Source organism: Seriola aureovittata, chromosome 18 (assembly GCF_021018895.1).
Source record: "Seriola aureovittata isolate HTS-2021-v1 ecotype China chromosome 18, ASM2101889v1, whole genome shotgun sequence".
In the NCBI taxonomy this organism is placed as follows: domain Eukaryota; kingdom Metazoa; phylum Chordata; class Actinopteri; order Carangiformes; family Carangidae; genus Seriola; species Seriola aureovittata.
In genome coordinates this window covers 9,503,879-9,520,786 of record NC_079381.1, presented here as the reverse complement: position 1 = coordinate 9,520,786, position 16,908 = coordinate 9,503,879, and the positions used below count along the sequence as shown (strand labels likewise).

At 39.9% G+C, this 16,908-nt stretch overlaps 1 protein-coding gene across 2 annotated transcripts in view; it reads left to right on the top strand.

The window, feature by feature from the left end:
* The window catches only part of tnksa (tankyrase, TRF1-interacting ankyrin-related ADP-ribose polymerase a), an 82,469-nt gene that overhangs the window by 53,160 nt on the left and 12,401 nt on the right, over window positions 1–16,908 (top strand). For both annotated transcript variants that reach the window (XR_008830262.1, XM_056403004.1), the window contains exons 11-19: window positions 51–142; window positions 339–417; window positions 1,818–1,989; window positions 3,292–3,371; window positions 7,390–7,535; window positions 7,731–7,896; window positions 12,269–12,488; window positions 14,871–14,980; window positions 16,182–16,370. Coding sequence is in view for 1 of the 2 variants with exons in the window: in XM_056403004.1 (XP_056258979.1) it covers window positions 51–142; window positions 339–417; window positions 1,818–1,989; window positions 3,292–3,371; window positions 7,390–7,535; window positions 7,731–7,896; window positions 12,269–12,488; window positions 14,871–14,980; window positions 16,182–16,370 (1,254 nt within the window). In the remaining variant the exon portion in view is untranslated. The remainder of the gene's footprint in view (window positions 1–50; window positions 143–338; window positions 418–1,817; window positions 1,990–3,291; window positions 3,372–7,389; window positions 7,536–7,730; window positions 7,897–12,268; window positions 12,489–14,870; window positions 14,981–16,181; window positions 16,371–16,908) is intronic.

The window sequence follows — 16,908 nt, the reverse complement described above, 5'->3', positions numbered from 1 at the left end:
AGAGATACTAAGATGATGTTTCTGTTTGTGTGTGTGTGTGTGTGTGTTAGCACTGTGCAGTAGCATCACCTCACCCCAAAAGGAAACAGGTGACGGAGCTGCTGTTGAGGAAAGGCGCCAATGTCAATGAGAAGAATAAAGAGTGAGTACTGTTGTTTCACAAAGTGAGATCGTTATTTATTATATACAAGTGATTAAAGACTGATTTATTATTCATTAAAAAAAAAACAAAGGCATATAAAAGAAACATGTTTTTGTATTGGTTTACCACATGTAAATTGAAAACAACACAAATAAACCAGCGTTTGCTCTTCTCTTCTCTCTCTCCCTCTGTGTAGTTTCATGACCCCTCTCCATGTGGCAGCAGAGCGAGCTCATAATGACATTATGGAGGTGCTACAGAAACATGGTGCCAAGGTAAACCACAGTCACAGTCACTTTTACACGCCGTTAGCCATTTGTCATCTGTCATTACCTTCATTTTAGTCTTGTCCCTCTATTTATCTATCTCTTTCTCTTCTTCCACCTTAATCCTTAAACCTGCTTTTTATATCCATTCACAAACCTTTCTTTTTATACATTCTTCTGCGTCCCTACACTTACATATATCAATATTGCAGATGTTTGTATTTTGTCATTGCATCTCTCTCATACCCATGTAATGTAACTGCTGTAGGTTTTTTGTGTCAGACCCTCAGCGTTAAGGAGTGAGGGTTTATTTTTATAGCGGCCATGTTGGCCTGATATTCAATAGTAACTCACATTAGAAGGAGCACTGATTGTTACACATTAAGAGGAAGTAGACCAGAATGAAGCGAAGCAACACGACTATGAGTTTTCAGCGAAAGAAGTGACTCATTGCATTTTCATTACTGGAAAAATGTGTCCTCTCGCTCTTACTGTGCGATCACTATTGATACTGATGCATGTGAGTGTACACATCACACACATCACATGTCCTTCTTTACTCTCTCCTGTAACCACACCAAACCCATTCCCAGTTGTTGCTGCTTTGCGGCAGTATTGAATTTCCATAATTTCTTTTGCACAAATATGATTAATAACCTGGATTTATAAAGTAACAGACATTCCTCTCTGGTTATTTTACTCATAACCAGTTTCTCAATTTATTTTCCCTAAGATTTATTGCATCATATACAGTACAGCGATATTACAGTATAAAATTTCATATACTGTGATAGAATAATTTCAAACCTAACCCAATACCTAACAGAATGATGAAACTTAACCATGTGTAATGTAATCACCACATATAACAATTTACAGTATTTAAGAATAAACAGCATCTACCAGGATCATTGTGAAGCTTTTTGTGATTCATTTGTACTGAGGCTGTCACACAGCATTCTGGGAATTAAAAGTTTTTTATATAGTTTTTTTGGTGAGAAACAAGGTTTACACACATATTTTAATCCCTAGACATGTTTATTCATATATTTAAATATATTGAAAGACCTGAAAGTATAAGGAAGACCACAGTGGTTTCTTTAATGATCAGTGTCTCAGATCAAAACTTCATCCAGATGGAAACTTATAATTACATGATGACAAAATGAATGTCTCACCTGAAGCAGACGTGCTGTAGATGAGGCTATTTGTGGGAAAATGGGCTCACCAGAAAAGAAAATTACAACATTTCATCAATAATAATTAATCACAGACTGCTAAGATAATAACTGATTTTAAAGTTTCCAATTTTTTTTTTTTTTTTTTTAAGAGGTGAAGAAGTTTAGGGAACAAATGTAGTAACTGAAGGTCCTTCAAGAATCATGAAACAAAGGTATTTGTGTTTGCAGGTGAACGCACTGGACACTCTGGGTCAGACGGCATTGCACCGCGCTGCGCTGGCAGGCCATCTGCAGACTTGCAGGCTGTTGCTAGGATACGGGGCAGACGCCTCGCTGGTGTCACTGCAGGGCTTTACTGCTGCTCAAATGGGAAATGAAGCTGTTCAGCAAATCCTCAACGGTATACCACTCTTTGTGTATGTGTGTGTGTGTGTGTGTGTGTGTGTGTGTGTGTGTGTGTGTGTGTGTGTGTGTGTGTGTGTGTGTGTGTGTGTGTGTGTGTGTGGGTGACTGAGTGGGTGGGTGGCTGGGTGTGCAGATGTGTAGGTGCTGTGTTTTAGTTGCTATGCACTAGCTGGCAACAGTGAGATTAACTGGGATTGTTTTGTAAAGGTCAATATTGATATTTTCAGACTGAAGGTGCAGATAGGTAAATAGTTTTATGAGGCAGAGTGTGCTGTTCAGTGGTAGAAGAAACTCCACAGTACATTGCTGCAGTGGGACCAGATTAAAGGTGGCCAGTGAACAAAGAAAAATCGTGTTTACATTCAGTGTTTCTCACCAAAACACATTCATTGTGTAACCTTCAGGTCCAACAAATGTGTTGGAAAAAATTTACTTCCTCATGAAACGTTTTCTAAACAAGATTTTTCTAACATTTCAGAAACATGCATCGTTTACATCTACTTCCCCGCCTTTTCCCTTTCCTTTTTGCTGGGTTTCTCCGTGAGTTATTGCCACCTGAAGGTGCATGTGCACCAGTGCGCATGTGCGCTCTCATGTGTATACAGACACCAAACAAACCCGAGACCCTCTCATAGTAAAAACATTGCTCTGTAGCTGTATTGGTAGTCAAGAACTCCACAAGGGTCCCTTTAAAGCTGGAGCAGCAGACCAGAATTATCAAATTACCTTCTTAAATGATCAGTTCAATAGAATGAATCTCTTACTGACATGAATGTGCTTATTTCAGCTTTCAATAAATGCCTATAAACAGACCATAGTGTCACAACCTGCAGTTCAACCAACCAACCAACAAACATGCCAGTATCTTTGACTGGTCATACTCTAATTAAACACGGCAGACATATCAAAAAATAGTTAATAAGGAAATACATGCAGTAACATATGAAAATAATTATTGTGATACTTATTGCTAGTGAGGCCAATTAGATAATTTATCTTGATATAGATTTTAAGTCATTTTCTCCAGCTCTGTGATACTGGATGAAATTAATGCAAAGCATTCATAACTGAAGGGCCAATTTAAAAAAAAAAGAAAAAAAAAAAGAAAAAGAAGCATGTGTCAAAACATAGATGACATTTAATATACAATTATCTGCAAAATGGCCGATGTAACTGCACATGACTTCAATTCTATGTCTTTGTGGAGGATAGATTCACTTTCACGACCATGTGTAACTTTTACCAGTGTGTGTGCTTAGTATTTCTAATCCATGTTTCTCCGCGCTGTGTTCCGCAGAGAACGTCCCGGTGAGAAACTCCGATGTGGACTACAGACTTCTTGAAGCTGCTAAAGCCGGAGACCTGGACACTGTCAAGGTAATTTGCTTGTATTTGACATCTTGTAACTGGGAGTTGACATTCCATGACTTGAGTAGTTTTTAGTTACATGGATATGAACAAGTAATGTGTATTGATTAGATTAGATTAAATCATTGTGGCAAAGATAATCCAGATAAACTGTATTGTATCTCTCTACAGGTCTGTCAGTCCAGCAATTTAATAATTCCTTATAAATGCATGCATTGGTTTAGATGGGTTTTTGTTACAGGGTTAAATGGGAGAAAACAGACTCTTCATTCTCCTAACAATCGATATGTCCTTAATTTGAAACCTGGAAATGAACATGGAAAAAAGAACATGACCTCAGTAGCCTCGATGTGTGTATTGACACCAATCGTGGGATGTAATTTGCTCTGAGGGAGCAGAAATCTTTTTAATTGCCTCATTACGGTTTGGAAAATAATGTGGATTCCTGTCCAGAAAAATTAGTATGAAACTTGACCAGCTGAATAATTGAAAATTGGTCTGAATTAAAAAAAACTAAAACACTTTAATATGTTGTCCTTAAATCTGTAAAAACCTAACTGTTTAGTTAGCGCTTATGGAGGTTTTTTTTTTTTATGAATAAGTGAAACAGTGATACACAACAGAAAATGATGAACTAAAGATGGGCTGAAAACTTGTTTAATGTCAAATTGACAGTGGCTCATTGAAATAGTGTCTCAGATCATTTCACTCTGGGAGAATTAGATGCCCTGTAACACAGACGCTTTATTTTGAAATTAAAATGGAGCAAAATGTCCTGACCTTTCTTCCGACTGTTCTGCTCCTGGTCATAGTGATTTTTATTAAATGCCAGATAGATATTGTTTGCTGTGAATCCAATGTTTTCTGTTTGTGTATTGGAATTGTTGTCCACATTGATTTTTGTAAAAATTGCAAATCTTTCTTATGTTAAAGGCCACATTTTACCATCTGACAAGATTTCCTACCATAACTCTGTAATCACTGTCGTCTCCTGCAGCTCTCTGCCACAGTTAGTTTAATTTAGTCGCAGTTTGATTTTCACTGGGCCCACTCATGTTAAAAATGCAGGCGTTCATGATGTAATAGCATCTGTAATATGCTACAGACAAAGCCACCCACTAAATGGCAGGACCTGGTAACATTCAGTAAAGTGTTTGACAGAAGTATTTGCTGTCGAGGTAAAGTCTGTGTGTCTTTACCCTCTGAGACAGGCAGTTATGGGGTTATCCAGATGAAGAGGATCTGTCAGAGTCTGACGTGTGATGCTTTGGCAGGTTGGCAGGGGATCTTGGCAGAACAATGATCTCTGGTCTGGCTCTCTGTCAGTCTTTTTTTTTTTTTTTTCCCTTTCACCTGAGGCACATACACGTACATGTGCTGATTGACGTTTTTTTTATACGATTGCTGGGTTGCTCCCTATCATCAGTTCAAATGTTGAAGAGGTTCAAACTGTGGCTTTTACAAAGATGGTAACTCTACATGACGGGTCAATGATAGAGACCAGTTCTGTCATTCAGAAACATTATGTACTCTGTTAGTAAGTGCTCCACTGTACAGTGATTATTTATTTATTGATTATTTTGTAGATTTAATTGTAAATAGATAAACTCTGTCTACACTCAATAATACAAAAACTGAAATCTCTGATTTACAAAAATATTCAGACCCCTAATTCAGTGCTTTGTAGAAGCCTCTTTGGCAGCAATTAGTGTTGAGTCTCTACAAGTTTTGCACACCCGGATTTGGGCAGTTTATCCCATTCTTCCTGCCAGTTCCTGTCAAGCTCGGTCAGATTGGATGTGAAGCGTCTGTGAACTGCCACCCTCAGGTCTCTCCACAGACGTTCTGTGGGGTTTAAATCTGGGCTTTGGCTGGGCCACTCAAGGGCATTCAGAGATTTTCACTAAGTCACTCCAGCGTTATCTTGGCTGTTTGCTTCAGGTCATTGATGAAATGCCGAAAGGTGAACAGTCGCCCCAGTTTCAGGGCTGCGACTAACCACCGGTACTATCGATTCATCTGCCAATTACGTCCTTGTTTATTAGGTTTGTCCATAAGATGTCAGAAAATAGGAATACGTGTGATAATCTCCCACAGCCCAAGCTGATGTCTTCAAATGTCTTGTTTTGTGTAACCGACACTCGAGAACCAAAAGATATTCTGTTTATTAGCATGTATGACAAGGAAAACCATAAAATCCTCACTTCTGAGAAGCTGGAACCAGCAAGTGTTTCCATATCCACCAACTCACCCTGGCGCAGACTACAGTTTTAAAGGCTTTCATAAATATCAGCTGAAGTGAGAGATAATGGCTTAAGATTGACGAATGAGTCTGCCAGGAGGATGTTTCATTTTACTTCCAGTAGAATAGGATCCTAGAGAGTGGTAGAAGGGAACTTTAAAATAAATTTCCCTCTGTTTCCTTGCAGTACTGAGCTAAAGTGTAATTGGGTCTGAAATGACAGAAGAGTAACGCTGTTATTTTGTGTGAATAGCAGGGCAGCAGGTGTCAGCCTCAGTTCAGCAGACGTACTTTTTTTTTTACAGCTTCAGTTATTAGCATCAATATTGTTGCTGTTGTTCCCTAAAACCCTTACTTCCACATATTTCATATCACAGACACATTTTTCATCATAAATCATGAGGGGTGGGCAGAGGAATAGGTGTGTCTCTGTTCCTGTCTCTTGCCGTCTCTGAAGTGCTGTCTGTCTTGTTTAATGTTGTTAATGACGTAAACAAATGTGTGCATCAGCTAAAGCAGATTTAAAGAACACATTAAGACTACTCTACAAAATGACTGTAATATCTCCCGCCTGATATTATTGGTATTAATGAGAACACATTCAAGCTATGAAGCCTAAAAAGCTTCATTCTCAAGCACTTTGCCAAAAAAGTGTATTTACATTTGGTCAATTGCAGGGCACCGTATGAGGTTGTGTTCCTTATAGTTGTGCTCTGACTGTCAATTATTCACATTTCAAATGTCACAACACAAAACATAATACAGTAGGGCTGTTATTACACACAGCAGTACTTTAATTTAAATGCTAATGTCAACATGCTCATAATGGCAATACTAATGGCTGCTGTTTATATAATGTATAATGTTTATCATGTTCACTATCTTAGCTTAGCATGTTAGCATGCTAACATTTGCCAGTCAACACAAAGTACAGCTGAGGCATTATTTTAAGTATTTTATCATAAACAAAAAAAGTGTTGACCTTATAAATGCACAAAATGAAAAGGCAGAATCACCATCGTTATTACAATTCACCCTGAGGGGGGGCACGAACGTCTGAAACAATTTTCATGCCAATCCATCCAATAGTTGTGGAGGCACTAAAAACTAAAAAATGATGTTGAGATATTTCCATCTGGACCAAAGTGTTGGACTGACCAGCAAACTGACAGAGCAGCGTTACCATCCAGAGAGCTAGACTGCTCGAGCGGCTAAAAAAACAGAATGGAATCAGCCGTAACATAAATTCTCTCAGGGTAAATGTCAAGTAATTAACATGATGAGAAAATGACACAAAATGTTGTAATACGTGTGATAAGAGTGACACCGGCAAAGAACGAAAACAGAAAAACAAGACTGAAGCTTCAAAACTGAAGGCAGAACAGAAGAATGTGCACGGTTCATACTTGTAAATTTTAAATTACAAACAACTTTCCCCCAATTATCAGAGAAAAGGCTGTTTTTCTGTCACTTTTATTCGTCTTTCGGTTTTGAGATCTTGATTATTCATCACAACTGATCATCTTTAGAAGGAAAAAGATGTTGTTGCACCATTTTAAATCAAAACTTTCCTCAGGTGCAATTCGGCTTCGCACAGCTAAATAATATAAAGAATAATCAACATATATCTTGATTGCGACTGCTACATGACATGTTATACTGCTGTAGACCATAGATTTATTTCTTTGCGCCTCTTTGATCAGTCAGTTTAAGTTGAAAACATATTTTCATTTTTCTTTCTCTCTCTCTCTCTCTCTCTCTCTCTCTCTCTCTCTCTCTCTTCAGTCACTGTGTACGGCTCAGAATGTGAATTGCAGAGATCTGGAGGGACGACACTCCACGCCTCTTCACTTTGCTGCTGGCTACAACAGAGTGTCAGTGGTGGAGTACCTCCTGCACCACGGGGCCGACGTGCACGCCAAGGACAAAGGGTGCGACACACATAAAGTTGTGGTTACATTTGGGGCAACATAAAAATTAATAGTAGAAAAAATGAGTACAGACTGCTTTTGAACCATTTTTGGTTTGAGAAAGCCACAGAAAAGTTATGGAAGATAAATTAAATTTCTGAAAACAATCAGTGTGTGTGTGTGTGTGTGTATTTAACTGTACTATTCTCTTTGCAGCGGTCTGGTTCCCCTCCATAACGCCTGTTCGTACGGTCACTACGAGGTGGCCGAGCTGCTGGTCAGACACGGAGCCTCAGTCAATGTGGCCGACTTGTGGAAGTTCACGCCGCTCCATGAAGCTGCTGCCAAGGGCAAATATGAGATCTGCAAACTGCTGCTCAAGGTTAGACCTGCATTGTCCCTTCTTAAAAATAACTTACTTGAAACAGTTCAGTAATCAACTAGTCGTTTAATCACTGATTACTTTTGATAAACGTTTAATCATCTTGAATCCCTTTTCAAAAGAAATGCCAAATATTTGCATTTTCCTCGTCTTGTGCTGGTAAAATGAATAACTTTGAGTTTAGGGTTGTTAGTTGGACAAGTTTTCTGAAAATTTTCCACAGTTTTTTTTTAAATAAACGATTAATCAAGAAAATAATTGGCAGATTTATTGATAATGAGAATGATCTGAAATTGCAGCCATAATTGCATTTGTGTTTAAGCACGGAGTGGGAATCAACTCTCGCTCTAATACAGTTTCTACAATACACTTACAAACATGAGCAAGCTGTCTGCAGCCATCTTGAAGTGACTTCTTGGTATATTGGATACAAACATTAAATTTCACTACTTAGTGCAGCTTTAAAGCTTTCTGTAAACGTACCCTTTATCCTCTTTCACACACTGTTTCAGAGAACAATATTTACAAGACGCCACACAGTCTCAGAGAAACTGAAATCTTTCCTGCCTTTTAATGCAAAAGCTGCTATCACAGTGTTGTTGTTACTAATGCAATAAATGACATCTGGCTCCCTGTTTGTTCTGCGAATAACCAGTGTTACTCGGTGTGAACAAGTCAACAGTATGGACTGGAGTTGTCAACTGGAGTTAGATAATTAAATGTGAAACACTGAAGCATTTTCTCCGAAGTAACTTCCATCAGAATGATTTCATTAGCCAATCAGAAGAGAGTAACCAGTCAAAGGTATGACTTGTCGTGCTCTCTGCGAGTTTTCAGCACAGTCTGGGATAAACTCCGACCAATCAGATTACAGGGCCGAAAATATCTGTTGTGTAATACCTGTTCGTCACATCTCTTTGAGTCTAAATGAGTCCTGTGAAATGTTGCAGTTTCACAGCTGAATGTGTTTTTGTTTTTCCAATCATAAACACCTCCAGACAAGGTTACATCACCACTGTGTTGTTGCCATATGGGGCTGCATAAATTAATATTAGATCGACACTGCTGAATTCACACAGGACACAAACACAGCAAGCCAAACAAACATAACTACATAATAATGAAACTTTAAATACTTACAAAATCAAAATATAATAAAAAAGATGAGATAAAAAACACTGCAAAAGGTGGTTTGTGCCAGGAAACAGGGGTAAAGGTTATGGCTCGCTGTCAGTTAAATATTGCAATAAACAGAGCTGAGTGAACTGTCATGCGAGTGTAGAGCAGCATATGAAACAATGAAGAAAACAGCAGTGAGGTAGTGAAACCAGAGAACTTACTGTGAGACTGACAAGGTCAGACTGGCAAGGTAGTGAAAAAACAGCACTGCACGCAACAGTTCACAGCAGTTATCACTTTGATACTAACCGTAATCGCGCAGAGCCGGCGATAAACAAAGTAAACAGTGATGATGCAGTGGGTGTGTGTGTGTCTGTGTGTGTGTGTGGATGTGATGTATGGTGCAGTGGAGTGGCTTGGATGACAGGGAGTGGGCAGCAGGGGGGTGGGCAGTGTTGAGGAAGGTGACAGCTCTGGGGAAAAGGCTGTTTCTCTGTCTGACTGGGTTCTGTATCACTCTACAGAGCGCTGGGGAACAAACATGCACTGGCTGGTGTGGCATGATTGATTTCCCAGAGGCAGCGAGTGCTGTAAATAATGTTGTAATGCTGGAAGTACCAGTGATTTAGTGCTGAATAAACTGACAACTCTGATAACAGTTAATTGTTCCAGTCATTTATTGTGCATAAAATGCCAAACATTTGCTGGTTCCCGCATTGCAAATGTGAGAATGTCCTGCTTCTCTCTGTTTTGTTGCTGTTAATTAAATATCTGGGGGGTTTGGTGCTATTGGTCAGACAAAATAAGCAATTAAAGAATGTCATTTCCGGCTAAGGGAAATGGGAATGGACTATTTTATGACATCTTTTTGGACAAAACAACTAGTTCATGGAAAAACAATTGAGCCCTGTGGTGCCCTGCTGTTACAAGTTGTAGAGGAGAAGGAGTGGACTGTCTCTCTGTGGTCTGCCTATTTTTAAAAGTCCAAAAATCCATGTACACACCAGTGCTGTGTGAAGCCCAGAATATGGAGACTTGTCTTGCTAAGAGTATGAGGTCAAATCTATTATTCAACACTCTATTACACAGTATGTGAGAAAGGCAGGTGAAATGCTGCCATCCATGGACCTGACCTCCCCATAGGCAAACTGATATTGATTCAAAGCCAAGGAAAGAGGGTGGATTCTTGAAACGCTTTGTGACCGTAAGGGGGTGAGTGCCACATCACAACAGTTGTCCAGAGTGTTGATAGTTGACAGTTTTTGGCAGTGGATGTGAGTTACACATGAAGGAAACACCGGAATGAACGAGTAGAGCAACAGAGGATTTGGGATTTGGTTTGAAAAATGTAAATATCTCGTGAATGATCACCTGCAGGAGGTCTTGGACCACTGTCATGGGGGAAAATCATTTGGAAGAATCATCCCTGCAGTAGAGTTCTCCCTTTCATTTGTCACCCATCTGTAGTTTCTAACAGCTTTGTTTGTGTCCATCCAACATAAGGCTAGAACATCTTAGTGGGTGTTTATAATAAGAGAGGTTACGTAGGTTCCATATGCAACAAATGTGTGTGAGCCGTGTGTGAGCCGTGTGTGAGCCGTGTTTGAGCCGTGTGCAGATAAATCCCAGTCAGTCCTCTCAGAAACAGTCCTTGAGTTCAGTGAAACAGTGGCTCCCTGAGGCCACACTCACTGATCTGACGGTTGGTTCGGCTCTTGCAATAAGAGGACTGGAGGCAGAGGTTAGAAACACAGACAGATGATCAATTGTCCAGGGTGGATTTTTTTTTTTTTTACTCTGCTTGTTTGAAAATTGTCGTACTGGCAGATTTCTGGTTGGATTTTAAGCTTGTGTTTGCAATTCTTCTGTAACACACGGCAGTGCCTTCATTTCACTCTTTAACACATAAGTACACAGGCACACACAAGTAACAGAGTGTTCCCACACTTTGGTGTTAATCTGCCATGGCCTCTGGATGTAACTGTTCCCTCTTTTTGAATAATCTACTCCAGAGTTCAGCAGTAGGTTTTCCTTTGTCTTCTCTGTTTGTTATCAACTTCCCATTGTCCCTTTTTTGTGTTGGGTTTGTCCTCAGAATAAAACTGCTGCTTTTTCTCGCAGTACTCTGATATTCTGTAAGGATGTAGTGAGAAATACAAAATGCATATTAGCATGTTCTTTGTCAGGGAAGAAGTGCGAGAACATAATGACTTTCTCCTCAGTTAAAGAAGAATCTGCCTCATTAGCATTTGCCATGAAATGTGTGAACTCAAAATGACTTACAATGTTGGCTGGAGGTCTGGGGAGTGATCGTGTCATCGTCTTGCAAGAAACCGACTGTCAGTCAAGCAGGGAGACATCTTCTTGTTCGGAGTTTCTCTGAGGGGCTTTTTTTTGTTTTGTTTTGTTTTTGTTTGTTCCGTCATGGTGTCACTGTTCAGGATGAATACCCAGCTCCTCTTATGCTTGACTACTACAAATCTTTCAGGAAATGAATATAGGCTGAATTCAATGAAGGAGTAACAAAACTGACATTTATTTATATGTAAATGTCCCCAATTATTTCTATTCTAATTTTCCTGGATAGTGAATAAATTACAGCGAGAATGTGATACAACAGTGGCGAGGGGATAAGAGATACGGAGAAGTAGGACAGAAAAATCTAACACAGATAGGTTAGAAAAGATTTTAAAAAAACTATCCATACTGCCGTAAGAGACATATAACGGACATTTCCAGGCCAGCAGTGGATACCCAGGGGAGTGGTCCCACAACATCCAATTTTAATGAGCGGATTTCAAAACTTACAATGAAATGACAAGTTAAAGCGTAACCTAGGAGACCATTGAGTGATGAAAATGTCTGCTTGCCACTCTCCAGTCTCCTGAGTGTGTGGTGTTTTCTACTTCACTGGATGTCCTGTCCTCACCTCTCTACTTCCCTTCGTCTCTCCCTCTCTTCTTCTCTCTGGTGAATTACCTTCATCCTGTTCTCACTCGTCATTTGAAACTCCGCCAACGGGGTTGGAACGATGAGGGATTTCGAGGACTGATATTTTTTAGATTTATGTTAATCACAGCTAATGTTTTGCTCTGACAGTCGGTGTCCTTAAATCGCTGTCTTTTGGCTCGGCATTTCACTAAAAAGAACTTTTAAGATGGATAAACCTTAGATGTTAGCGTGCACATCTGCTTGTCTCTCCGTCTGTCCGTCCTTTACACCAACCTCCTCCATGCTTGCGTCCTCTCTGCAGCACGGAGCGGACCCCACCAAGAAGAACCGAGACGGGAACACGCCTCTGGACCTGGTGAAGGATGGCGACACCGATATCCAGGACCTGCTGAGAGGAGACGCTGCACTGCTGGACGCCGCTAAGAAAGGCTGCCTGGCCAGGGTGCAGAAGTTATGCAGCCCCGACAACATCAACTGTCGGGATACGCAGGGACGCAACTCCACCCCGCTGCACCTGGCAGGTAAATATGCATGGAGAAACACAAAACACAAAGCTGCGCACACTGACACACATTCACAGCTCATCTTAATAAATGCAAGCCTCCCTGAATATGTAAAGCTCACTTTGCAGACACATTAAAGCCAGAGGTTTTTACTTGCTGTTTGGCTGAAGTTTGCAGGATTTAAGTGACTTTGCATATGGTATATTTGCTGGTGCCAATCACTCCGGCTCCAGTATCTCAGTAAAAGCCAACCTCTTGGGATTTTAGCTCAGAGCGGTGCCAAGAGCGAGGCAATTAACATCAGACAGCTAGTAAAGTCTTGAGGGCAAAAACACTGTTCGTAGACAGGCATGTTGGGGCGACAGCAATTTATCAATAATTTTTGGTGACACCATTTTTCATAATCACATGCAGAATGATTAGCACTCAGATCACTTATCTGATCACTTGGGTGGCTGGGATGATGGAATGGCTTTGTGGAATATGAATTTCTTCATGTCACCACCAGGCCTGGTTATGAGTAAGTGAATCAGAGAAAATAATGAGGTAACAAGGCAGAAGAATAGTAACAAAATTAAAAAAAAAAACTTTTTTTTTGGTTTTTGTCAAGTATGTTTTATTGAGTGAAAAAATTTGCATGATATAGGACAAGAAAACGCAGTCTACATCTTCATTCAGAGAATAAAACAAATAATGTCCAACATAAACACACACAAAAGAAAATATACTCTTAATAAACCCTCCCTCCCTCCCCTCAGCTCAGGTCATTGTATATTATGGCGAAGGTTGCGATGGAAAATAAGAACACAAGGTGAAAAATAATAATGGACAAGGAATATATGTTTTTAAAAAGGGAATCAATTAAAATAAAAAATAAAAACACACAATAGAGCTCAACAGCTGAAGGGGCCCAGACTGAAAAGGCCCGTGGTAATATACCACGTACTGGGAACAGGACCCCTGGGAGACCCCTACCTGAGCATCTCAGTGTTTGTTGTGCCTCATAGGGGATCAACAAGTTGAACATATAACTGGGGTCTCACATTGCAGTGCCATAAAAGTTTATCAGCACCATCTAAAAATCAATTCTTAAAAGCATAGGGAGGCTGTGAAGGAAGGCAAGCACAAGGGTGATAAGTGCTGTGCATCGGTCCCACTCTGAATGCACTGACCTTTATTTTGAATGATAGATGACTCAGTTGTGAGTGGACTGTAATGCTGAAAGATGTTTGGGGAAGTGGTGTAAAATTCATGTAAATAATCGCATATATCCGCCTCTTTGCTGAGATTTAGATGAGAAAATGTATCATCTATAACTATGTCATAATTTACCAAATTAAAAGACTGTATTGTCACAACTATTATATTATGATCACACTACATTACCACTAAACTCACCTTGGATCTCTCAAAAACTTCATGCAGTTTTTAAATCCTGATAGCATAGAAAATATATGTTATCAAAGTACACACACACACACACACACGCTCATGTATTTATTCCATATCTGTAATCACGATAACATCAGCCTCAGAGATAACAAGAGACACATCATTCTGCTGTAGCAGCTCACAGCACACACAAATCCATATTGAGATTCACAAATACTGTGCTGATACAATTGCGGATAAAAAATACACAAAACACGAAGGGGAACAAATACGAAAATGGAAAGTGTGGCACAGTTATACGTGTTCACATTAACATAATTCAACCACTTATACCTTCAAATCATACAGAAAGAATTTTATATTTACATATAACTAGCTTTTGTTGTAATTTCTGTCAAGATTTTTGGTGACATAAATAATGTGAAGATTACATTTGTGCGCCACAGAAAGATTCTGTGACAACTTGTTACTTTTTTTGTATTTTTACCTGTTTTCCTGCAGCATCTTCTCCGTCTTTTTCTGATGGAAAAACTGATTTGCCTTCGTCCACTTGTGTGCGTTATTAGACTCTGTATTTATAGATCATTTCTTGAGCAGACTGGGCTTTTGTATGATAATTGTGTACAGTATATCTCAATTAAAAAATGTTTTGAAGACTGGCACTTTTAAAGTTATGAAATTGCTGGAAAACACTTTGACACTTTGAAGGTCTGTGTGATATATATATATATATATATATATATATTCATAGATCTGACCACTTAAACACACGCCCACACACCCTCTGCCTGGATGTACTTGCTTGTAAAAGGAAAAGATGATAATATGCTGTCACGCTGCAGCTGACATGTCTCTTGTTTCTTTCTCTTTCGTCCCTTCTCTCTCATTACTCGACTACATTTTTGTTTCTCCTCTTTTCCTCTATGTATCGGCCTCTCTCTCTCTTCCATTCTTTCTTTCTGTCCGGCTGTGTTTTCCATACAACCCAACCCCCTCCCCTCTCTCCAGCTGGCTATAACAATTTGGAGGTAGCAGAGTATCTGTTGGAACATGGAGCCGATGTGAATGCGCAGGACAAAGGAGGGCTTATACCTTTACACAATGCTGCTTCATACGGGGTAAGACGCACACACACACAGACACACACACACTGCAGACTTGAGTTCAGTTCAGAGGTATTCTTGCAACTCCTATCCAATAAAAGTATGAACTCAGTATCTCTTTAACTTAATGTAACGTTGATATAATTAGTCATTACTTGGCTTAATTCTCAATTCATCATTAATCAGTTAATGCCCTGCTTCCAGCTTTTCATTGAGCATTTGTTGCTTTTCTCTGAGTTATAAATGAATGAATGAGTGAATACCTTTTGGTAAGATACAACTGACTACCTTTCAGTTGTTTTGTCTTGTTGTTAGTGCTAAAGTGAATGTCATGAAGGTCTTTAGTTGTAAAGGCATTCTTCATAAATTCTTATTTGAGCCTTTAAGTCCATATCACATGTGGTATGTATCCGACAGAATTTTATTTTGTAGCTCAGATCCACATATTCACGATGGGATTCAAAAACTGCGACGCTATGCAGCTTTTTGCTTTTCACGGCCCACTAAACGGCTGCAGATATCTGATAAGGGACTGTAAGGACCTTTTTTTATTTCCACTCTATTTCCCCTGTGAAATGATCACTGTTATCAATACTATTTCACATCTCTGAAGCAGTGCATGCATGGGATTCTTCTATTCATCTGGAGTCCTTCGTTGTGGTAGAGTCACGCTACTTATAGCTAGGCAGCATTCTGCTACTGACAGAGTCAAACACACATTTGAATGAAAACTTGAAGTGCTCTGTATTTTGGGGACACACAAACATATTGTCACACACACACACACACACACACACAGAGTAGCATCTCCCACTGTTACCCAGGAACAAGCTACATTGTGTTTGATGCGAAGACAGGAGCTGGAGACAATGAGGGAAAAGGAGAGGAAAGAAAGGAAGGACCGGCGGGAAAAGTTAATAATTCACAATTTCTGTTCCAGAGAATCTAACATATTACATTTTTTCTGATCACGATTTTTACAGCACCCATTCACCACCCTTCACACATTTGCTCTCGTTAAATGCTTTTATAACTGTTGTCTTTTTTCCGTCCTCTTTGCTACTTTCTCTTCTGTCTGTTCTCGTTTTCTTCAACTCTTATCTGTCTTCTGCTTTTCTCTCCCATCTCTCCTCTTTCTCCCTCTCCTCTCTGTGTGGGTCATCACCACCTCCACACTCTTCCCCTTGTTCATGGCTACCTCCTCTCCTGTGCCCAGCACGTGGACATAGCCGCCCTGCTGATCAAGTACAACACATGCGTCAACGCCACAGACAAGTGGGCGTTTACCCCCCTTCACGAAGCGGCCCAGAAGGGAAGGACTCAGCTCTGCGCCCTGCTACTGGCCCATGGAGCCGATCCCACTATGAAGAACCAGGAGGGACAGACGCCGCTGGACTTGGCAACTGTATGCAAGGCTTTCTCAGAAATCATTCACAGTATTGGGTCTCATTCACAGAGGATATCATTCGCTTCTTGTCAAGGATGTTTTATTGAATGAAAAAAAGATTTCATGATGTAGGACAGGAAAACACAGTCTACAAAGAAAATACACTCTTAATAAACCCTCCCTCCCTTCTGCTCAGTACATTGTATATGACGGTAAATGTTGCAATGGAAAATAAGAAGAAGAAGAGGTGAGAAATAATGATGGACAAGGAATTTCCATGATGGGTTGTTTTTTAGGTAACAGACGAGGGGCCGCCAGGTCTTGTTAAATTGTGACACTCTGCTCCTCAGAGCAAACCTTATTCTTTCAAAGTGGAGGGTGTCAATCATTCCTCTGAGCCACACCTTAAAAGTGGGAACCTCCTTCTTCTTCCAAAATGTCAGAATCAATTTTTTCTGGCCGTAATCTAACCATTGGAAAGAAGCTGCCTTTGTGCTCTTCTCAATACAGATGTGGAATCTGAAGCTCCCAGCACGATTAACACAGGATCAGGTTC